Here is a 24656-nt window from a genome sequence, read left to right as displayed (position 1 = left end):
TAAGGACCAAGGATGAAATATTTGCAGCTGATCAGTTTGTGAGAGACCTCTAGACAGCTTACAGGCAAGTCCGGACAGCAATTGAAAGGTCTCAAGAGAAGCATAAAAGAGCTGCAGATAAGCATAAGAGATAGTTAAATCTCTAAAAACCCTTATTCTTCTTAATTCTTGAAAAATGATATTTTATTAATTTATATAATCTTTGGGTTTTTATGTAATATGTTGGTTGCAGGATATCTTATGGGTTGATGAATATACCAGATGCAAGGGTGGAACCAGAGGGTCTTCTGGTGGGGGGATGGCTTTGATTGGCCACTACATCAACAGAGTGACTCAACACATTTTGGTGTTCCATCAACAATTATCGCCAGATGGAAAGATGAATATCATGAAGTTCAAGGTGAGGCCCATCCATCCTACTGCAGATTGCATATACGGCATTGGATGCCAAGTGGATAGATGAAAACATGTTATCCGATCATCCACAGCTTTTGGATGTTTACAAGAAAGCTTTTCACTTGAGGTCAACTGAATAGAAGCCGAGGGAATGTCACCACAATGTAAATATCCTAAGTCAAAGTACAGTTGACCATTTATTTGATCATAATTAAAGAGTTTTCATATGTGTTAATCATGGTCAAAGAGTTCTTTCAATGGTCAAAGAATTGACTACGGTCAAAGATACTTGACTTTGGTCAAGTAAGCCTGACTTTGGTTGGGGAGACTTGATTTATTACCAAGAGAATTAACTACGGCTAACCGGAGAACCACAGAGCTGACTACGGTCAGAGAGTGTTGACTTCGGTTAACGAGACTTGGCATGTGCCAAGAGGGTTAACTACGGTTAACCAAGATGTGCCAACTTTGGTTGGAAAGACTTGACTATAATTAAGGTGCCTCGACCCTTGGTCAAAGCCTCTTAATTATAATCAAGAGCGTTGACTTCGATCAACCAAAGAATAAATATATTTTTTTATATTTGTTATGTGTGCACATGTGTTCAGTGGGAACGCCCACCGTGACTAGAATTAGTCCACAGTGTATTATTTGCATGCAAAGTGCTAACAATTAATGGGTGCCATGGTGGTGCACTTTAATTAATTGTTGCAGGTACTAGGAAGACTTATTTTCCTAAGTGCTATAGGAGCCTAACAAGCATCTAGGAGGCAGTTTGCGTGACCAGGTTCTTCGAAGACTCCAGAGTTGCCCTTAGTGGCATGTAATTAGGAAAATAATGTAGAGTTTGCAAGTGGCTTGTTGCCAAGAAAGGGAGCCTAAGAGCTCATGTAATAATTCATTCACGTTTGGATTTATGTATGAACAGCTTCCACGCTGAACTCTTGTACTCAGTTTTCTCTCAAGTAATAAAGTACCTTCGGGGGGGTCCAGCCCGACATGTTGTCCTCGGCCCTAGCTGTTTGTAGAGTGAGGGAATGAGAGAGAGTTTGAGTGAGAAGAGTGAGCGCAGGAAATTGATGCTAGCGCTTGTCCTAGAACAAACTTTCATGCCTCCTTCCACTATTTCAAAAGGAGCTTTCCCAGTGGAAGTATGCGGAGTATTGTTGTATGCAAATTCTACTAAGGGTAGGAACGGCTCCCATTGTGTCTTATGCTCAGACACACAGCATTTCAGCAAATCATGAGCAGTCAAATTAGCCTCTTCGGACTGCCCATCTAACTGAGGATGGAAAGAAGATGAAAATCTCAGCGTAGTGCCCATATTTTCGAAAAGCCCTCTCCAAAAGAGACTCGTCATGCGTGGATCTCTGTCACTTTCGATAGACTGAGGCATCCCATGGTATTTAAAAATGTTCTGCATGAACAACTTTGCCATATGATCCGCTGTAATTTTCTTCCTTATTGGAATGAAGTGTGCCTGCTTACTGAAACGGCATATAATAGTCCAGAGACCATCATTCCCCGTAGACATCCTAGGAAGATCGAATATAAAATCCATGGCAATGCTTTCCCAAGGTCTATTTGGGATTGGCAATGGCTGCAACAATCCAGGCGTCTTCTGCCTGTCAAACTTGACCTTCTGGCAGATGATGCATGTTCTGACAAAGGCATCCACATCCCGTCTCAAAGCTGGCCAATAGAAAAAGTGTTCTATTGCTTTAACCGTAGCATCGATACCTCTATGTCCTGCATACGGTGGAGCATGACTTTCTATTATAATCTTTGGCCTTAGCTGCTTTGTGACACAAAGGCGTCCATGCATCATAATGAAGCCATCTTTGAGAGTATTGGTCATGCCGTTGATCATTAGACAGCTGGTCATAAATCCTTGAGAAATCCTCATCTTGAGCATATTGGTCCTTCATTCCATCCAACTCACTGTGGTAAGCAATGGTTACTGCGGAAACCTGAGGCTTCCTTGACAATACATCGGCCACCACATTCTTTTTACCTTCCACATGCACTATCTGAAAGTGAAATATGGATAAGAAATTGGCACAATGCATATGCTTCTCGGATAACTTCGTCTAAGTGAGAAAATATCTCAAAGATTGATGATCTGTCTGCACTGTGAAATCAGCCCCAAGCAAATAGTGCTTCCATGTACCAAGGGCATGAATTACAGCCAGCAATTCCTTCTCATATATGCCCAGATGTCTCTCACCATCCTGCAAAATTCTACTCTCATAGGCCACTACCCGTCCTTCCTGCATAATGACCGCTCCAAGGCCATTCTTTCCACATGCATCAGCTTGGACGTGAAAAGCTTTCCGAAGATCTGATAAGATCAATACTGGGTCTGTGGTAAGCTTTTCTTTTAGCATCTCAAATGCTGCAATTTGTTTTTCAGCCCACACGAAGGATGCTCCCTTCTTCTGCATAGCATAGAGTGGTGAAGCAATTTCAGCAAAATGGCATATAAATCGCCTATAGTACGAGCATAAGCCCAAAAAGCTTCGTACTTTATGCAAATTCTTAAGCTGTGGCTAGTTGCGAATTGCTTCAACCTTCGCGCGATCCATGCGCACACCATCCTCTGAGTTCTGCAAACACGATTGCCAGATGCTTCTTGTGCTCTGCCTCATCTTTTGAGTACACAATCATGTCATCAAAGAAATTGCCCACAAAAGCCCTATGCTCACGGAAGATTCTATCCATCATCCGATTAAAAGTGGCAAGAGTATTTATAAGCCCAAATGGCATCACTAAGAAATCATACAACCCAAAGTGAGTTCAACCCAAAGCTGGTCTTAAAAGCTGTCTTGTACACATCCTCTGAACGAATGCATATCTGATGATACCCACTCTTGAGATCTATGCGATTGAAAATGGCTGACCCTTCCAATCTATCCAAGATATCATCAATCCTTGGAATTGGAAATCTGTTTTTTATGGTTATCTTGTTGAGTGCACGATAATCAATGCACATTCTCCAAGAACCATCACTCTTTTGCACCAACAAAACCGGTGAACAGTAAGGGGAAGAACTCGGCTGAATCAACCCCTTATCCAAAAGGTCCTTCACCTGACTCATGATTTCTTCTTGCTGAGCCGCACTCACCCTGTAAGGTGCCCTGTTTGGTGAACTACTACCTGGCACTATATCAATTGCATGATCCTTAGGCCTCTCAGGTGGAAGCTCATCTGGCAACGAGTCAGAAAAACATTCTCTAAACTGATTTAGGAAACCTATATGCTCTTTATCAAGCTTAGAGACTACAAATCGTGGATCATCAGACCTAGAATCCTTTGCAAAAACTAAGTACGCAGAAATATGATGTTTCATTACTGAGCATATAGCTGAAGTAGATACTAGAGGGACTGACTCTCCCTTTAGTTTGACATCCAAAACATGCTTCTTCCCTCTATGTTCCAGGGAGATCTTCCAATTATATGTGTCCACCAAAGCATGTACCCTGTGACACCAAGGCATTACCAACAAGACATCACAGCCCTCAAGAGGCATTATATAAAATTCATCGCTGTCCCACAAAGCTCTATATATGCAATCGGAGCTTTCCAATGATAGGGGTAACCGGAGTGCTAATCCTGCTTCACTCATAGGCCCCATCTCCTCTGCGCGGATTCCAAGTTCGTCTGCCAATTCACGAGAAATAAAGCCTGCATGAGCACCTGGGTCAAAGAAAATCAATGAAATCTAATCCCTGACTCTGCCCCATGCCCTACAAAGCTTTGTAGCATCATCATTAGGCTGCTCACTGATAACATCAAGCATTAATGCTGCAGATGGTTTAGGCTTCTTGCCTTTTTGCTCTTACCTATCATCCACTTTCCCTTTTTGCTTACGTTTTGGGCAATCCCGTGCCATATGGCCCTCTTCTTTACGATGAAAGCATTTATTAGCCTCCATCAAGGCTTTCCTTTCCTCACGGGACAGCGAATTAGAACCTGGCCTATCACGCTTCTTCCCTTTGTTGAAAGGAGGCTTGAAGCATTCCCTAGCTTCCCTGCTATCACGGAAACCAACGGTCCCTGAGGTATATCTTTTTCACCTCGTAAGACATAAAGCACATCATTCATCTTGAATTGATATACGTGCTTTTTCCAATCAATGGCTGGATTCTTCTTAGAATGCCACGCCATACCCAGGGCCATATCTGCATGAGCAAGCTTAGTCATTTCAAAATCAAGCTTCTCAGCATAGTCCTGAATACGAAGCTCCAATTGGGTAACCCTTTGGTCCCATATTTCAGTTGAACTTCCATCTGCCATCCTGACTGTATACGCATAGTCAGATGCGTTAGTCTTTAACTTCAGCCTCTTTACGAGCTTGGAGTTAATTACATTGTGAGTTGACGCCGAGTCAAACAACACAATGACATCATGATTGGCCACTTACCCTTTCATCTTAATTAACTCCGTATCATTAAAGGCTGTATACCCCGTTGTTGCGGGCCTAGATAGGATGTTATCAGGTGCACTCGTTATTAGCTTAGCAACAGACACACATAACAAACAAGGTACTGACCTCTGAGAAGATCCCGCTAGCTGAATCTGCATCTGTTCCACTCTGGGACTTCCCTCCATTTCCACGTCGCATTCTGAGACTACCATCTCAGCCATCCGACGATCCTTATTTCGTGGACAATCCTTCCACTGATGAGGCTGAAGGCAACCAAAACACAAGCCTTCTCTCCTCGCTTTTTCTCTTTGCTCTGGGTTTAAGGGAGACTTAGACTAAGCCCGGGCTGCCATTGGTGTTACTTTCCTCTTCACTCCAATGGTGGTACTTGATTTAGGAGCTTCAGCTGGTTTCGCCTGCTTGGCTTGACCACTCGGCTGAGAACCACTCCCTTTACTAATCCACTTCTTCTTAAACCCAGATTTCTTCTAGTACCCATATTGGGTTCCCACCTGCGCAAACCCACTTGGCCTGCTGCCCTTGGCATCTTCATAGTTCAGCGCTATGGCTATTGCATCATCCAACGTGTTCGCATACTTAGCCCGAACTTCCATTTTAATCCGATCATTCAATCCAAATATGAAATCTATCACTTGGATTGATTGAGGTAGGGGTTCATCAACCTTCATTACGCTCTCTCGAAACTTATCAGTGTATTCTGCCACTGACAAATTTCTCTGACGAAGGTTTCTATATTGATCCCAAGCTCGGGATGCTTCGTCAGGAGGTAAGAAGTGTTTCCTAAATTCCCTTTTAAACCCCTCTCAGGTAGTGGATGCAATACCATCTTTCTGTTGTTTAATCCACCACCAATCCGCTGCCTCACTAAACATGTGGGTGGCCTCGCGGATTTTCTTGATATCATTTCTGATTTCACAAATGGCGAACGCCTCGTTCCATTTGTGTAACCAGGTCTCAATGACATCAGAACTACGGTCATTCATCCAACCAGAATACTTTTCCGATCTATAATTGGCAATATTAGGTACTTTAGCCTTTCTAGGCTCGACCGTATGGACACTAGACTCCGGTTCCATTACTCCGGTTCCATTGGAGCCTTTCCCTTCTCATCTCGAGAAGGTCTGGCAAACATCCTGTGTATCACTCTTCTAAGTTCAGACTGCCTTGCATTTGCCTGTTACTGTTGCACTAATAACTGCTGCAAGGCATTCTCAAGTAATGCAATCCTGCCAGATAAGGTGTGAGCTACTGGGCGCGACACTTGCTGGGTCGGCCGGACTCCTAACTCACCAGGGTCCCTCCTGGAAGCTCCTTCTTCTGCTTCCATTCAGGTCAATGGGTGTTTTGCTTCTTTTTTTTTTTTTTAATTTTATAACACCGCTAAAACACTGCACTTACAAACTGACAAAATTCAGTATACTGGCACTCTGACACAATTCCCTATACTAGGAAATACCTACAATCCCAGATTCACACTAACTAGGCATTTGACACAAGCATATATCACAATATACCCCAAACCACTCTCCCTGTACTAGGGAAATTCCTGCATCAAACTGACTTTATCACAAAGGCATATGCACAAGCATAATCTGACCCTGCTTTAAACCATAAGCCTACATACGGGCTGGCTATCCCTTCATGCAAGCTGAATATTCCACACAAGCTAATGTTCAGGGGGGAAAAAACAAAATGACAAAAACAGGAGCAAATGATGTCGAAAGCCCCCTGGTCTGTTCGCTCCTGCCACCCGATGCTATCAGTCATGGAGCGGCTGAGTCATCCAAAATCGGAGCAGGGTTCCCATAAGCAAGACGGACGTTCCTTCGTCGATGAAGTTTTGTAGATGAAACCAATTCGAAACTCCCACTACTGTCACGAACCCCGTGCGTCGCCCATCGCCACGTATAGCTTCAATTTCGTAGATCTTTTAATTCCACGCTATTTGCGTAGGCCAGCGCCGATCAGACCTCTCCGTTAAGCCCACGAACAGTCACGCATCCCATGCCTGCGCTCAAGTCTACTGTCCGATACCAAACATTACGTTCTTCAAAGTCTTCCTTCACCAGGGATACACAGCAGTCCATCAACGGCTCAGCCTCACGAACAGGGCCACCTAATAGACCCGTCGTTCGCCTTCATTCGTCGTACTCAATTCGGTCAGGTCCAGCATGCGCAGTAAATTCAAATCGTTGTCTGCGTTACAAAAAGCCGATCGCTGACTGAAATCCTTCTTTCTGCCAGCTCGTTCTCCTCCTATGCAATCCCCTCGTTCAACCTGTAGGCTCTGATACCAACTGATACGTTCATTTCCTAATTACTACAGCAGATCACGAGAGTAGCACCACAGAATATCCTCCCAGCCAACCTTGCTGAAGCGTGAGAGCTCACAGAGAAATCGAAATCCAAAAATTCATGTGAAGGTTTTTTTCTCCTTCTCTCACTAACTCCAACAAGCCCCATCTCCCTAGGTGGATCTAGATGCCACATGTCATCATCATAGGGCCTTTCCTAATGCATCTTTTCACCCCTCTCTTGGGATACTTTAATTTTCTTTGCCCCTAGGCACATTGCTTGCATTAGGCCCTTAGCCTTAGATCCACCTAGTCTGGTGCTATCAGCCCTCACCTAGGACCTTGACATTAATTCCCTCCCGATCATTTACATGAAGCGCAAACAAATATATTACAAACGTAGATCCTTAAGGGAAATGTCAACTGATTCTTTCGAGGTCATGCTACCTCGGCTAGAGCGTAACATCTGCCCACATGGCACCTAGCCTAACACCTCCCCCATGCCCTCGGGGCTCACAGATGGGGAGGTGACCACCTAAACTCCAACACTCTTGATGCTTTTGTTTGCAATTTTGCAATAAAAATGGAGCAAATATAGCCGTACAAAGAGAAGAATTGGATCAAGAAAGGGAGGAGAGGAGGAAGGGATCCTACTGTGATGCAAGCTTGAGCATTTGCGCCTTCTATGATAATATAACAACTTAGCAATAAATTTTCAACAACTAGAATAAAATAACTTTCATGGGAACTATGACCTTACCACATGATTGTCCTTGTCTTGATAGTCAATACCAATGCGAGAACTTCCGACATATCCACCAAATCCAATTGACGTTGTCTGAGATTTCTCTACTAATGAAGCTGCCATACTAAAAAAACACCGCCACAATTATATCAATGTTATCACTTCCCTTGAAAAAACCAATAATAATTGTAGAACGTTAAAAAAGAATCACCTTTACGTCAATCAAATGTCCAAATCAAGATAACAAAAAAATAAAGGGTGAGACGCATCAGCATATGTGTTCCAAGTAACATACTTTATATAAGATAAAAAATAGTTGCAAGGTGGTGTCAAGCTAGTAGCGAATACAAAGGAATGATACTAAATTTAAATTTTAAAGGTTCACATAATTCATCGGTTTTCATTTAATAGAAAAAGAGGGAGACATAAAAAAGGAGGCAAAGAAGTGGCAGAAGCACACTTGATTCTAGCTTATCGCTAACCAGTAAAGATTCAAGATTCAAGATTTGTTTGAGGTAAATTCAAACGATAGCTAAATTCATCATAGCAAATGCACAGTGCAGTAAAACAACAAGGTTGAAAACCATGACTCCAACGTGCATGATAGGGATTTCTTACAAACATTGAATAATATCACTGTTAAGCACAGGTATCCGATGGCTCGGATTGATGATTTGCTAGATGCATTACATGGAGCCGTGATTTTCAGCAAGATAGATCTTAAGTGCGGCTATCATCAGATCCGGATTAGAGCCGAGGATGTGCATAAAACCGCTTTTAGAAGCAGGTTTGGTCATTATGAGTTTTTGGTAATGCCCTTCGGACTTACCAATGCTCCAGCGACCTTCGTCATGCTTATGAACGATTTACTACGTCCGTATATCGGAAAGTTCGTAGTACACTTTATTGACGATATCTTGATATTCAATAAAAGTGTTACTGAACATCGTGAACACTTAAGGATAGTGTTCAGTACTTTGAGGAAAGCCAGTCTTTACGTGAATAAAAAGAAAACTATACTGTGTATGGTTAGGCTTGAGTATTTAGGGTTCATAATTACTCCACAGGGGGTAGAAATGGATCCGAAGAAAGTGGCTGCGATACTAACTTGGCCAATCCCTCAGAGTCTGACCGCGTTGCGATCATTTTTGGGATTTGTCCAGTTTTATAGAAGGCATATCAAAGGATATTCCGAAATAGTATCGCCATTGACTGATCTGACCTCAGATAAAGTACCTTTTATTTGGGGACAGAATCAACAGGAAAGTTTTAACACCATAAAACAAGCTGTGGTCTCAGGACCGGTGTTAAAAATAGTTGATCCCCAGAAACCGTTGTTCCTAGAAACCGATGCAAGTGGCATTGCGGTAGGAGCAGTTCTCCTTCAAGAGGGAAGGCCAGTAGCCTTCGAAAGCAAGAAGCTTTCTCCCTCTCAAAGGAATTGGCCAACTCATGAATTGGAGTTGTATGCTGTTATCCATGCTTTGAAAACATGGAGGCATTATCTGTATGGTTCAGAGTTTTATGTGGATGTGGATCATGATACTCTGAAACATTTCTGTAAACAGCCTGACTTGAGGGGCCGCCAAGCTAGGTGGGCAGAGCTCATGCAGGAGTTTAATCTAACGATTCGGTACCGAAGAGGAAAAGACAATAAGGTGGCTGATGCGTTGTCTCGCATTATGCACAACCTGAGTTTCACGGTATTAGAGAGTGCTCTAATGACCGAGATCAGAGAAACTCAAAAGGTGGACGAGTTTGTCCAGAGCTTATGGCCTAAGGCTCATGTGTTAAAACCCGGGGAAAGTGAAAAGGATGACCTGGCATCCAGAAAAGGCCAAACTTATGCAAGATATACCATAAGGAATGGTATGCTAGTTAGAAATGGCAAGGTTGTAGTACCTGGTCAGAATGATCTCAGGCAGAGAGTCATTCGACAATGCCATGATAGCCCGTGTGCGGGACATCCAGGAGTCGAGAAGACATATGATCTCGTGAAGCGAGATTTCTTTTGGCCAAAGATGAAAAAGCATATTCATGAATATGTGACACGGTGTTTCTCGTGTCAGGTAAGTAAGGCCGAGCGGGTGAAGCCACCCGGACTTTTACAGCCCTTGGAAGTACCACTAAGTAAGTGGGAGAGCATTTCCATGGACTTTATTGTAGGGTTACCTGCAACACAAGGAGGGTATAATTCTATCCTTGTGGTGGTTGATCGTCTAACCAAGATGGCTCACTTCATTCCGACTAGAGAGTCTGTTAGTGCCCCGCAAGTGGCGGATTTGTTTATTAGACATATATTTCGTCTGCATGGATTGCCTAGATCCATAGTGTCAGACAGAGATGTCAGATTTACCGGTCATTTTTGGACAGCGGTATTTGAGACACTAAGGACGGAGTTGGGAATGAGTAGTGGGGATCATCCTGAGACGGATGGTCAGACGGAGAGAGTCAACCAGACTTTAGAGGATATGCTGAGGGCATATGTGTCATTGAGGCAACATACATGGGACAAGTGGTTGCCATTGTTGGAGTTTGCCTACAATGATAGAAAACATTCATCTACTGGGTTCAGTCCGTTTGAGCTGAACTATGGTTATAGACCAGCCAATCCGACTATAGTTGGAGTACCTCAGAAAGTGCCTAGTGCCGCGAACTTTGTAGTTCAGATGCGGGAGATGCTAGCACTTGCGAGAGCTAATATCCGCCAGGCTATGGATAGAGCCAAGGTGTATGCGGATGAAAATCGGTCTATAAGAGTATTTGAAGAAGGAGAAAAAGTTTTTCTCAGAATTCCTTCGCACTCGAAGTCGTTGACTTTAGGAGAGTGTGCTAAGTTATCACCTCGATACTGTGGGCCGTGGTTAATTCTGAAGAGAATAGGCAGTGTAGCCTATAAATTAGAATTGCCACAGGGGTGTAAGGTGCACCCGGTTTTTCATGTTTCGCGCTTAAAGAAATTTTTACATACTGGTGACTCACTAATCGAAGGTGTGGTTTTGTATCAGGAGATAGAGGATATTGCAAGGCGCAAACCAACAAGAATCCTGGACCAAGGAACAATGCAAATACAAAATCGAAAGATACCCACGGTGTTGGTTGCATGGCATGGTCAGCCTCTATCGGAAGCTACTTGGGAATCCGTGTACCAGTTGCGGAGAGCATTCCCAGATTTCATCATCGAGGACGCTGATGCTTGAAGAGGGAAGGAATGTTATGCTCAAGCCGAGATAGCATGACCTCGGATAGATCGGTGGGCATTTTCTCTTAGATGGCCAACTTTTGTAATAATTAATGTGCGTAATTAAATGGTCAAGAGAAGTAACTGCCAAGGTCCAAGGTGAGGGCGTAATGGCATTGACTAGATAGTTCTAATAGGGCTAGGGCCTAGGTGCATCTAATATGTAAATTGCCAAGGGGCAATTGTTTTAAAGGGGAACTCCAAGAGAGGGGTGAAAAAGGATGCATCTAAGTAAGGGCCTAAAATGTGACATGTGGCCAGGAACTATCTAGGGAGATTGGGGTCTCAAGGATAAGGATGAGGGATAATCAAGATGAATTACGAAATGAGTCGAATCCTTCCTTGAGAGTTTGGCTGGGTGGACTAATAACTTGCCATCGCCCGTGATTGCGCTAGGGAAGGAATAGTTAACAAGAAGGTTTTAACACAATGTTATGCTCAAGCCGAGATAGCATGACCTCGGATAGATCGGTGGGCATTTTCTCTTAGATGGCCAACTTTTGTAATAATTAATGTGCGTAATTAAATGGTCAAGAGAAGTAACTGCCAAGGTCCAAGGTGAGGGCGTAATGGCATTGACTAGATAGTTCTAATAGGGCTAGGGCCTAGGTGCATCTAATATGTAAATTGCCAAGGGGCAATTGTTTTAAAGGGGAACTCCAAGAGAGGGGTGAAAAAGGATGCATCTAAGTAAGGGCCTAAAATGTGACATGTGGCCAGGAACTATCTAGGGAGATTGGGGTCTCAAGGATAAGGATGAGGGATAATCAAGATGAATTACGAAATGAGTCGAATCCTTCCTTGAGAGTTTGGCTGGGTGGACTAATAACTTGCCATCGCCCGTGATTGCGCTAGGGAAGGAATAGTTAACAAGAAGGTTTTAACACTTGGTATCAGAGCCAACCGATTTATTCTTCGTTCGACCGTCGAACCAACTGCGCTGTCCCAAGCTTGACCGTCCGTTGATTAAAGTCCTTCGTAGACCACTGAACAAAGATCGTCGCACGGCTAGTATGATAATATCTGAATGCGACGTGGAAATGCAGGAGAGTCCCAGTGCGGAACTTATGCAGATGCAACTGGCGGGACCTTCTCAGAGGTTAGTACCTTGTTTGTTATGTGTATCTGTTGCTAAGTTAGTGACGAGTGCACCTGATAACATCCTATCTAAGCCCGCAGCAACGGGGTATACAGCCTTCAATGATACGGAGTTAATTAAAATGGAAGGGCAAGTAGCCGGTCATGATGTCATTGTGTTGTTTGACTCAGCGTCAACCCACAATGTGATTAACTCCAAGCTCGTGAAGAGGCTGAAATTAAAGACAAGTCCATCTGACTATGCGTATACAGTCAGGATGGCAGACGGAAGTTCAACTGAAGTATGGGACCAGAGGGTTACCCAGTTGGAGCTTCGGATTCAGGACTATACTGAGAAGCTTGATTTTGAAATGACCAAGCTTGCTCATGCGGATATAGCCCTGGGAATGGCGTGGCATTCTAGGAAGAATCCAGCCATTGATTGGAAAAAGCACGTATATCAATTCAAGATGAATGATGTGCTTTATGTCTTGCGAGGTGAAAAAGATATACCTCAGGGACCGTTGGTTTCCGTGATGGAAATCAGAAAGGCTCAAGTAGAGTTTTTGTACCTTTGCACCGCATCGGTAGAGCCGGTGGATGAGTCTTCGGCTAGCACTGATGTTACGCAAAGTGGGGAGATGGCCAAGCTGGCTAATCTTATAACAGAGGAGTTCTCTGAATGCTTTAGGGATGAACTACCTTATGGGTTACCTCCAGAGAGGAATGTTCAGCATAAGATTGAACTGATCCCGGGGGCAGAACCTGTAAATAGACCTCCCTATAGAATGAGTTTTACTGAAGAGGCGGAGGTGCGTAGACAACTGGAAGAATACCTCAAGTTGGGGCAGATTCAACCAAGTTTCTCACCTTTTGCTTCACCAGTGATATTAAAGAGGAAAAAGGATGATACGTTTCGCCTCTGTATAGATTACAGAGCATTGAATAATATCACTGTTAAGCACAGGTATCCGATGGCTCGGATTGATGATTTGCTAGATGCATTACATGGAGCCGTGATTTTCAGCAAGATAGATCTTAAGTGCGGCTATCATCAGATCCGGATTAGAGCCGAGGATGTGCATAAAACCGCTTTTAGAAGCAGGTTTGGTCATTATGAGTTTTTGGTAATGCCCTTCGGACTTACCAATGCTCCAGCGACCTTCGTCATGCTTATGAACGATTTACTACGTCCGTATATCGGAAAGTTCGTAGTACACTTTATTGACGATATCTTGATATTCAATAAAAGTGTTACTGAACATCGTGAACACTTAAGGATAGTGTTCAGTACTTTGAGGAAAGCCAGTCTTTACGTGAATAAAAAGAAAACTATACTGTGTATGGTTAGGCTTGAGTATTTAGGGTTCATAATTACTCCACAGGGGGTAGAAATGGATCCGAAGAAAGTGGCTGCGATACTAACTTGGCCAATCCCTCAGAGTCTGACCGCGTTGCGATCATTTTTGGGATTTGTCCAGTTTTATAGAAGGCATATCAAAGGATATTCCGAAATAGTATCGCCATTGACTGATCTGACCTCAGATAAAGTACCTTTTATTTGGGGACAGAATCAACAGGAAAGTTTTAACACCATAAAACAAGCTGTGGTCTCAGGACCGGTGTTAAAAATAGTTGATCCCCAGAAACCGTTGTTCCTAGAAACCGATGCAAGTGGCATTGCGGTAGGAGCAGTTCTCCTTCAAGAGGGAAGGCCAGTAGCCTTCGAAAGCAAGAAGCTTTCTCCCTCTCAAAGGAATTGGCCAACTCATGAATTGGAGTTGTATGCTGTTATCCATGCTTTGAAAACATGGAGGCATTATCTGTATGGTTCAGAGTTTTATGTGGATGTGGATCATGATACTCTGAAACATTTCTGTAAACAGCCTGACTTGAGGGGCCGCCAAGCTAGGTGGGCAGAGCTCATGCAGGAGTTTAATCTAACGATTCGGTACCGAAGAGGAAAAGACAATAAGGTGGCTGATGCGTTGTCTCGCATTATGCACAACCTGAGTTTCACGGTATTAGAGAGTGCTCTAATGACCGAGATCAGAGAAACTCAAAAGGTGGACGAGTTTGTCCAGAGCTTATGGCCTAAGGCTCATGTGTTAAAACCCGGGGAAAGTGAAAAGGATGACCTGGCATCCAGAAAAGGCCAAACTTATGCAAGATATACCATAAGGAATGGTATGCTAGTTAGAAATGGCAAGGTTGTAGTACCTGGTCAGAATGATCTCAGGCAGAGAGTCATTCGACAATGCCATGATAGCCCGTGTGCGGGACATCCAGGAGTCGAGAAGACATATGATCTCGTGAAGCGAGATTTCTTTTGGCCAAAGATGAAAAAGCATATTCATGAATATGTGACACGGTGTTTCTCGTGTCAGGTAAGTAAGGCCGAGCGGGTGAAGCCACCCGGACTTTTACAGCCCTTGGAAGTACCACTAAGTAAGTGGGAGAGCATTTCCATGGACTTTATTGTAGGGTTACCTGCAACACAAGGAGGGTATAATTCTATCCTTGTGGTGGTTGATCGTCTAACCAAGATGGCTCACTTCATTCCGACTAGAGAGTCTGTTAGTGCCCCGCAAGTGGCGGATTTGTTTATTAGACATATATTTCGTCTGCATGGATTGCCTAGATCCATAGTGTCAGACAGAGATGTCAGATTTACCGGTCATTTTTGGACAGCGGTATTTGAGACACTAAGGACGGAGTTGGGAATGAGTAGTGGGGATCATCCTGAGACGGATGGTCAGACGGAGAGAGTCAACCAGACTTTAGAGGATATGCTGAGGGCATATGTGTCATTGAGGCAACATACATGGGACAAGTGGTTGCCATTGTTGGAGTTTGCCTACAATGATAGAAAACATTCATCTACTGGGTTCAGTCCGTTTGAGCTGAACTATGGTTATAGACCAGCCAATCCGACTATAGTTGGAGTACCTCAGAAAGTGCCTAGTGCCGCGAACTTTGTAGTTCAGATGCGGGAGATGCTAGCACTTGCGAGAGCTAATATCCGCCAGGCTATGGATAGAGCCAAGGTGTATGCGGATGAAAATCGGTCTATAAGAGTATTTGAAGAAGGAGAAAAAGTTTTTCTCAGAATTCCTTCGCACTCGAAGTCGTTGACTTTAGGAGAGTGTGCTAAGTTATCACCTCGATACTGTGGGCCGTGGTTAATTCTGAAGAGAATAGGCAGTGTAGCCTATAAATTAGAATTGCCACAGGGGTGTAAGGTGCACCCGGTTTTTCATGTTTCGCGCTTAAAGAAATTTTTACATACTGGTGACTCACTAATCGAAGGTGTGGTTTTGTATCAGGAGATAGAGGATATTGCAAGGCGCAAACCAACAAGAATCCTGGACCAAGGAACAATGCAAATACAAAATCGAAAGATACCCACGGTGTTGGTTGCATGGCATGGTCAGCCTCTATCGGAAGCTACTTGGGAATCCGTGTACCAGTTGCGGAGAGCATTCCCAGATTTCATCATCGAGGACGCTGATGCTTGAAGAGGGAAGGAATGTTATGCTCAAGCCGAGATAGCATGACCTCGGATAGATCGGTGGGCATTTTCTCTTAGATGGCCAACTTTTGTAATAATTAATGTGCGTAATTAAATGGTCAAGAGAAGTAACTGCCAAGGTCCAAGGTGAGGGCGTAATGGCATTGACTAGATAGTTCTAATAGGGCTAGGGCCTAGGTGCATCTAATATGTAAATTGCCAAGGGGCAATTGTTTTAAAGGGGAACTCCAAGAGAGGGGTGAAAAAGGATGCATCTAAGTAAGGGCCTAAAATGTGACATGTGGCCAGGAACTATCTAGGGAGATTGGGGTCTCAAGGATAAGGATGAGGGATAATCAAGATGAATTACGAAATGAGTCGAATCCTTCCTTGAGAGTTTGGCTGGGTGGACTAATAACTTGCCATCGCCCGTGATTGCGCTAGGGAAGGAATAGTTAACAAGAAGGTTTTAACACAATGTTATGCTCAAGCCGAGATAGCATGACCTCGGATAGATCGGTGGGCATTTTCTCTTAGATGGCCAACTTTTGTAATAATTAATGTGCGTAATTAAATGGTCAAGAGAAGTAACTGCCAAGGTCCAAGGTGAGGGCGTAATGGCATTGACTAGATAGTTCTAATAGGGCTAGGGCCTAGGTGCATCTAATATGTAAATTGCCAAGGGGCAATTGTTTTAAAGGGGAACTCCAAGAGAGGGGTGAAAAAGGATGCATCTAAGTAAGGGCCTAAAATGTGACATGTGGCCAGGAACTATCTAGGGAGATTGGGGTCTCAAGGATAAGGATGAGGGATAATCAAGATGAATTACGAAATGAGTCGAATCCTTCCTTGAGAGTTTGGCTGGGTGGACTAATAACTTGCCATCGCCCGTGATTGCGCTAGGGAAGGAATAGTTAACAAGAAGGTTTTAACATACCTTCTCTCTTTGCTGTCCACACGGCAGCCTATTTGCTGCCCATGTGGCAGCCCCAAACCCTTGCTTTTATCCTATGGTCCACCCCCCCAATGTACTCCTCATTTGGGGGCTCACAGGTGGGGAGGTGACCAACCCTAATCCAACAAAACTGTAGGATGTCCTCAAGTCCGACAAGAGGGTGCTCAGAGGTGCAGAGAATGCCTCCTCAACACCAAGATAATCCCCATACTGGGAAGCGCTGCAGGACTGGCAGGAAACCAGGGCAGCAAACCGGCCGGGGGGGGCTGCAGATGGCGTGGAGACATGGCAGATCCTGCGTGACCAGAATCCGTACGGTCAAGGGAGGCGAGCCTACGTGACAAATCCGTACGGCCGTCAAATGGATCGTCCTTTTTTTTTCGTTTGTGGCTGCCTAGGTTGGGTGGTTGCCCAAAAATTAAAGGATGGGTTTAATTAACCCGGGGGTAGTCTAGGGTAAGACCTAAGGTATGGGGCTGGGTTTTTCTTTTTAGCCCCACTAGGTACCCTTTTTATAAGGTGCTTGGTACCAAAAGGTGTGCCTATTCGAAGGGGTGTGACCCTTGGAGTAGGTGTACCTTTTCATGAAGAGGTGTGACCCTGTTTTTAAAAGGGGTGTCCCCACACGAAGAGGTGTGTCCTTCTTTCCACGATGGGGTGTATCCCTTGGGTGAGAAGTCAAAACTCTTCATCAAAAGGTGTGTCCGATGGTGAAAAAGGTGCGTCCCTTGGTTTTGGGACAGCCCTGAAAAGACACGATTTTTGTCGTGTCCATTCACATCAACTCGTGATGTGTGGGAGATGGAGAGGCCATTGATGACTTTAGGCAGGGTTGGCGCTAAAAATTTTTACGCTCATTCTCTCCATCTCTTCCATGCACAATGTGCACGGATATCCTTCTAGCGGAAAGAGATGTATCAGATAGGCGCTAGAAGGTGGGGGGCATTTCCTACAGGCAAGAGTGAAATTTGCTCTGATACCACTGTAAGAAATCCTATATTTACTATATTTAGAAATGTGCTAAGGAACAGAAAGGAGACTGAAATAGCAGAGAACAAGGAATAATTGTATTGCTTGAGTGTCTGTAGTGTAGCTAGAGTGTGTCATCCATACAATTGGGCCTCTCTTATATAGAGAGTGAAGAGTCACACATGAAAAGGTGTGTACTCCAAAGTGTATGTGCATGAAGAGGTGTGTACCCCTTGTGAAGGGTGTGACCCTTGATGAGAGGGTACATTACAATAAGAGTGTCTCTTCAATAGAATGTCTCTTGTGAAGGGTTGTGCCTCATAGGAAGTGTCCCGTCGAAAGGGCATAGGGTTGTGCCTCATAGGAAGTGTCTCGTCGAAAGGGCATACCCTTCCACAAGTGTCCATTCATCAAACCATCCATATAGAGAAAGGAATACGTCACAGATCGTGACACAAGATAATCCCCATACTGGGAAGCGCTTGCTCCAACGGAAACGGTTTGAAGGGCTGTCATAGAACCCCTGCGTGGTGTGGAGAATGCATCCTGGCTATCGGACTGATCCCCATGCTCGGGTATATGCCGCTTGCCTTTGTCCAGTAATTGAGCTGTTGGCCAATTTGCTGCGAGATCTGCTGGCCCAACTGTAGAAATGTACCATGTGGCATGAAGCATGGAGGAGAACGCCTCTAACAACTCCACCTACATACAGGTCGAATCATAGGAGAGACTTGCCTTAAAAACTAATGTACCAGTGAATCACTATCAGGTAGTTATTCCTCAACACGCTTGGGTGCCAGGTTAACTGTCACAGGAGAGCAGAAGCCCGGATGTGGCTAGCTTCTTGCAAGAACGTCCCAAACTGGCGGACATGGCTGCCCCTACAAGTGAGTACGACCGTGGTGCAATGAAAGAAAGCAAACTCTATGAATTTAACTTGAGTAAATTAGGCTATTAAAAGCACCTGACACAATGCACAAAAACACTAAAAAGGTCGATGAAGAGCCTTGAGACAAAATCATGGTTATATTCTCCCATCTCTCAGTTGGAAAAGGAAGAGGTTTAAGTAATCCCGATATCTTATCCAGGTCACTTTTTGTCTTTTGACATACTGTGCATTTGAACAAAGGTATTGATATCGGGAATACTTTTCCACATTGTCCATGGTGCCTCTAATAACTCTATGGTTTGCATAGAGACTAAATGTAATTCGCTCATAATAAGTTCTTGGTAAGATTTAGGTACACATACATACTTTCCTAACAAGAGATACCCATCATCCAATGAAAATCCATCAAGTCCTTCATCTACTCGTTGCTGTAATTTAAATATTGTTTTTACACTTTCGACTCAAGGCTAAGCACTAAGACTAGGGCAGAGATTAACGCTTCCTTTAGGCTTTCAAATGCTAGTTGATGTATCACATCCTGGGAATAAAAAGATTGCTTTTTTCTTCAAAAGGTTAATAAGAGGGGAAGCAATTTGGGTAGAAGTCCGAAAAGCTACATGTGCCCAGACAAGATCTCATCTCATGAATATTCTTGGGAGTAGGCCCCTCTTTGATGATCTTAGTCTTCTTGGGGTCCACCATGACACCCTTAGAGGCTACCGCATGACTCAAATATTAGTCTCTTCCTTGAAAAACTCACTCTTTTTAGCATTAAGGAAAAGCTGATTTTCCCTAAGCAATTTTGAGATTTTATTTAGGTTATTCTAATGCTCCTCCATAGTCTTACCACCACCCAATATGAAGGCCCTCCCTCTAGGGTCCAAACGAGTTGTACAAGCTTTGGCACCTTACCAAAAGATTTGAGATCCAATAATAAGGCATTCCCTCGTGCATGACGACGTATATTGTTGTAGCTATAGTATAAGATTAGAAGTTTGTGAGCTACCTTTGCGTCAAATTTTATGAAAAATTGGGACTATGAGTCTTGTCTAGTGGGATTCGCATCAATGAGGCATTTTGCTGAGGCCACACATCAACAAATACTAAAGCTCAGCAGCGTCAATGTTTCAGTTCCATCGTATTGGTGAGAATGATTTAAAATTTTCATTTCGTTACGTATACTTTTCAGCATTGAGCTTCTATTCATGTAAGTCAGCATATGCTCATTTACAAGTTGCAGCAACGATCGTAACGTCACAAGATCGATGAACAGCTAAATAGAACTCCTTTCATCGTCGTAGACGCCAAAATGGGTGAGAAATACAAACGTGTTGCACACGCCCGTTCTACAATTTCTCGCAGTTTTTCCAAATGTTTGAATGGAGATATACGCTTAAGGCAGCATCGCCTACCATACCCATTCTCCAAAGCAAGAGCGTAGACTGCATCACAGGCAAAAAGGCATATGAAAGAATCGTATCGACAGCTACCTGCTGCTAGAAGGCTGACTTTTGCTCCGATTCGCATCGCCTTTTTGCCGTCCCATGATAGAAAACTAAATCTGTCACAAGGGGAGATCAAATGAAGGTACTAGAAGCTGGCGTACAAGGCTGAGCAACAAGAGAAACCAAAGAATTGTTGCTTGGGTTGAGCCGATCACGTGAAAATCAGTGGAGCTACAAGGGAAACCAAACAATTGTTGCTTGGATTGCTCTTCATCTATCAAATATATATTAACCAAATAAATACACTTTTTATCATTTTCCTTCCTCCTTTTTTTCCTGCACCTTTTATTGTCGCTCTCTTCTAGGTACTTGGCAGCATGCTGCCCTGAATGACAATACTCGTGTTGGTAGCTCGTAGGCCATGTGCACTGGGTTATAGTCTGTCCAATATGCCTCTATTGTCCCGAACTAACTGCTTCTTGTGGGTGTGTTTGTCCAAATGTGATCAATTTGATTTTGTAAGTGTTTTGTTTACGTTGCTCCATAAGTTTTGCTAGTTTGTAGCCATCTCGATGTTCAAATCACCCAGCATGAATTTTGGGTAGGACATTGGTTTTTGTTGTAGTATTTGTCCAATGTGTTCTAAGAACGTATCGAGGCTACATGCCTCGACTCAGTACGTTGCTACTACAAATATTGATTGCCTTCGATTTGGTTGAAAATGAGTAGTGGTTGATGTTGCTTGTGAAGTTAAGCAAAGTTCGGGCCTGTAGAGTAGTAATGTATGCATTTTGTTAAACACTAGATTGCAAAAAACCGTTTTGTGTTAATGCGCCTTAAAGGATTTTGTGTTCTAGCCTCATTAAGGAAGAGTAGATCTGATGCTTGGAGGTTGTGGTCTGCATTTATTTCTGTGGAATGTAATTGTAGCCATCATGTGTTTAGTGTCTATATGGTTGCATGAGTTTGAGACCATTTTCTTCAGTGGGCACATCAAATTGCCAAGCTACAAAGGTAAGAAGCCTATCCATGTTGGCTTTCATAGATGCATCTACATGAAAATGGATGTTGCTTAGGGGTTTTACGAGATAAAGGTTTTCTTTGAAACTTATCCTCGAGAGTGTTGTGTACGTGATGCTATGTTGTGGTCGACTCGTAGGTTCAAAATGTAATGCTTCTAGTGTTAATCCTTGTGCACGGTATATTGTCCTGGTATTTTGTGCATGTGAATATGTAGTCCATGTTTGTATTTCCTTGGTAATTGGAAATATTGCAGCCCAACATTTATTGATATGGCTTTCATGTAGATGTTTGGTTTGTTGGGGTGTATGTGTTTCAATACTACTGTTGGAGAATTGTATCCACATAATTGTGAGCGAGTTAGATTGTGTAGTGGCTTTGAACTGTCCATCTACTATGTTGGCTTTTAGTTTTTATTTCTTTATGAAGCCCATCAGTTTTGCTACGTTTATTTGCGGCTTTTCAAAGGATGATCCTACTAAATTGAGAACAAGATAGTTATCATGTTATTATTGTGCATGTAGGAGCATTGGAGACACTACAACAACAAATCTCACGTCAATAAGTTGGCACTTGTGAGTCATGTTCCTTTCGAATGTATCGACGATCACGATTTCGACATCAATTTGGACGGACCCAATCTATGAAGGTGGAAATGATGCTCTAAGTGCTTCCCTTAGACACATTCTATTCTTACTCCCCCTTCCCTTTATTACTATAATTATGACCCTTCCCTACTTTGCATCATACCTCTACTCTCATTTTTTTAAACTAATTCTACCTTAATATCCTTCCCCCCTCTCTCTCTAACTACCCCTTAGTATCTTTCTCCCTCTCCTCTCTAACTACCTCCTTAGTATCCCTCCCCCATACCTCCCTATCTATCCTTTCCTCTCCCTTAGTATCCCTCCTGCTCTCTCTATCCCCCCCCCCCCCTTTCTCTATCCTTTCCCCTCCCTCCCTAACCAATCCTCTCCCCCTCTCTCCCTGACTGCTCTCTCTCTCTCTCTCTCTCTCTCTTTCTCTCTCTCTCTCTCTCTCTCTCTCTCTCTCTCTCTCTCTCTTTCTCCCCCTAACCAATGCTTTTCCCTCTCTCCTTAACCAATCCTTTCCCCTCTCTCTCTAACTACCTCCTTACTAAAGCTGTCTCTCTAACTTTCCTCCCTCTCCCTCTCTCTTACTATCCTTTCTCCTCTCTCCCTAACCAATCTCTCTCCCAACTTTCCCCCCTCCCTATCTCTCTAACCTTTTCCCCCTCTCCCTAACTACACTCCTTGTCTAACTATCCCCCTCTCTCTCTAGCTAGCCTTTCCCCTCGCTCCCTAACCAATTCTTTCCTCCTCTCTCCCTAACCTATCCTCGTCCCCGTGATCTACTATCATTCCCCTCTTTCTCTCTCTCTCTAACCCTCTCTCTAACTACACTTCTCGTCTAAGTAACCCCCTATCTCCCCAACCAATCCTCTCCCCTCCTCTTTACCTAACTATGCTTCTACATGAACCCAACCCAACCCCCATTGAAATATATCATGTTAGCCCCTTACGGTTAGGGTTTTTCCAAAGAGTTTTATCCTATACTGTGATTTAAACCATTCTAAACATCCATCATCCCACCTCCAATAGCTTAGTGATTCCTTCACATGTCTATCTTGAGTCATAAATCCTATTGAGGAGAAATGTTTATGCATTGCAAAGGCTATCCATATAGGATGAGGAAGTAAAAGTGGTAACCAAAACAAGCATGGTAACCATTTTGTTTGTTAACAATTTCGATCTCTCACCTGACTAACTCATAAGTGTTCGGTTTACTATGGTCAGTGAAGCTACTTACTCTTGCAGTCCTAAGGGGAGCATGCTCGGGTGCAAAACAAGTGCCAACAAATAAAACACTCGAAGGTTGGGTTAGCTCTCAGAGAAGAGCCATATGATGATGGGAGAACACCGAGTTACGAACACACTTAACACTTAGACAATGGGAGTAATACCATAGAAATCAATAGAGTAGACAATCAATTGATCATTCATTTCCATTGAATCAAATCAACTTGATACAACCGGATACAACCAAGGTACCTCGGCTTACACAATGAACACTCCCTAACCTAGCACTCAAGTCAGAGGAAGAGAACTTAGCACACTACTCCCTTGTCCTCTTCCTTGCCTACTACAACCAGATTGCTACCTAAAGGGCCTCCTTTTAAATGAGTGTGTGCTTAGTGTGCTAACCTCCATTCACCTATTGGGGGCTGTCTCACTATGATCAATTGCATCTCTACTACAAAATGGGTGCTCGACTGCCTCCACCACTCCTTGCTGCCACCAAGGCCGAGATGCTCAATGACCATGTGGTTTTTAACCTAACATCTTGCCTTGACTACCCTTGCCCATGTCCTCATGAGTTGGCAAGGACTAGAAATTGCTAGAACACAAAGCCTCGAGGGTTGAATCCCCATTGGTTGTCTGTGGCACCTGCAATGGAGGGGAGGTCGAGGGTGAAGTGGCTGTTGAGATGGACTGGCCTCTACTATTATCGAATTGTAAAGGGGGAATGTAGTGGCTCAGCATCAAAATGATACCCCTTGGTATCTCGCTAATGTCATCTGGGGATTGCTCAGGGTTGGTGAGCCACTCCATGGTCCAAGCTTCGATGATTGGATCTTTGGATGGAACGTCGATATCCAAAATCATCACAAAATTGGTATTGTACCTCTGGACCTTGTTGAGATACCGAGCTCCACTTGTGATATGCCAGGGTGACCATTGTGTATTTATGTCACCAACTTGTTAGCTGCAAATGCGGTTGGTACACCGCCCATGAATAATAGCTGGATGACAGCTATCTTTATGTACTCTAGTTAGTGGCTCAATTAGTATGCCACCTAGGTTAGCTGAGTTTGGTTTGAGACCCACATATAGGGTTCACCTATTCCTTTTGTACTTAGAGAGAGTTCTTTTTGCTTTCACAACTAAGAAGAGGAAAAATATTTTCAGCCTCCACCTGTGTGTGTATTCCCCCATTGTGTATGTGAGAAAGCTGCAAGTGAGACTCCTTCCTTCTCTCCCACTCTCTTCACATGGTATCAGCACAGAGCTTGGTTCGTGGTAAGGAGCTCAAGAAAGCAAACCAAGTTCGCAATATCTTGGTAAGAGGATCAGTGTTGCTTTCCTTTTTCAAGTTTGGGAGCAAATCTCTGCCTATAGCACAACCGAAAAGTGCAAGAGTGCACTGTCTCAGATTGGGACGCCCTTCGCGGTGCGGCGAGAGGGCAGTATATGCTACAGAAAGGGCAAAGCCCTTGGTGATTATTTTTTTGATTCAAGGCTAGAAAAGTGCCCTGTTTTTGCTGTGCGACCACTGTTCTACAAGTCGATGAAAAGTTGCCGTAGAAATTGCATCGTATGTCTGTGCACAGAGATATTGGGAGTGACAAAATCATTCTTATTGCTTGTTGATGCAAAATCATCACTAGGAAGTGACTGTGTGGTCAAATACCACTTTCGTCAGTTTTGCAGATTTGCCCTTGTGCGGTAGAAGTTGTGTTTTTTGTAGTGACAGAATATTTTTGCAGTGTTTTGTAATGGCGTCTGATGCTCTTTCATAGATTATCACTGAAAAGCTCGACAAGAATAACTTCCAAGCATGGAAGTTTAGAATAACGAATTTCCTT

At 43.6% G+C, this 24656-nt stretch overlaps 1 protein-coding gene across 2 annotated transcripts in view; it reads right to left on the bottom strand.

Annotated features, from left to right (window-relative positions):
- LOC147902677 (HEAT/U-box domain-containing protein) overlaps positions 1–20206 on the bottom strand; it is a 167833-nt gene extending 147627 nt beyond the window's left edge. For both annotated transcript variants that reach the window (XM_087373689.1, XM_087373690.1), the window contains exons 1-2: positions 20015–20206; positions 7898–8006 (exon numbers count right to left, since the gene is read on the bottom strand). In XM_087373689.1, the coding sequence (XP_087229815.1) occupies positions 7898–8006; positions 20015–20070 (165 nt within the window). In that variant the 5' untranslated portion in view covers positions 20071–20206. The remainder of the gene's footprint in view (positions 1–7897; positions 8007–20014) is intronic.
- Between the last annotated feature and the right edge of the window lie 4450 nt (positions 20207–24656).

This window comes from Dipteris shenzhenensis, chromosome 4 (assembly GCF_047967505.1).
Source record: "Dipteris shenzhenensis isolate YYH24624 ecotype China chromosome 4, Dip_SZ_1.0, whole genome shotgun sequence".
NCBI classification, from domain to species: Eukaryota; Viridiplantae; Streptophyta; class Polypodiopsida; order Gleicheniales; family Dipteridaceae; genus Dipteris; species Dipteris shenzhenensis.
The sequence above is the reverse complement of the archived record's forward strand: the minus strand, read 5'-3'. Positions and strand labels throughout refer to the sequence as shown.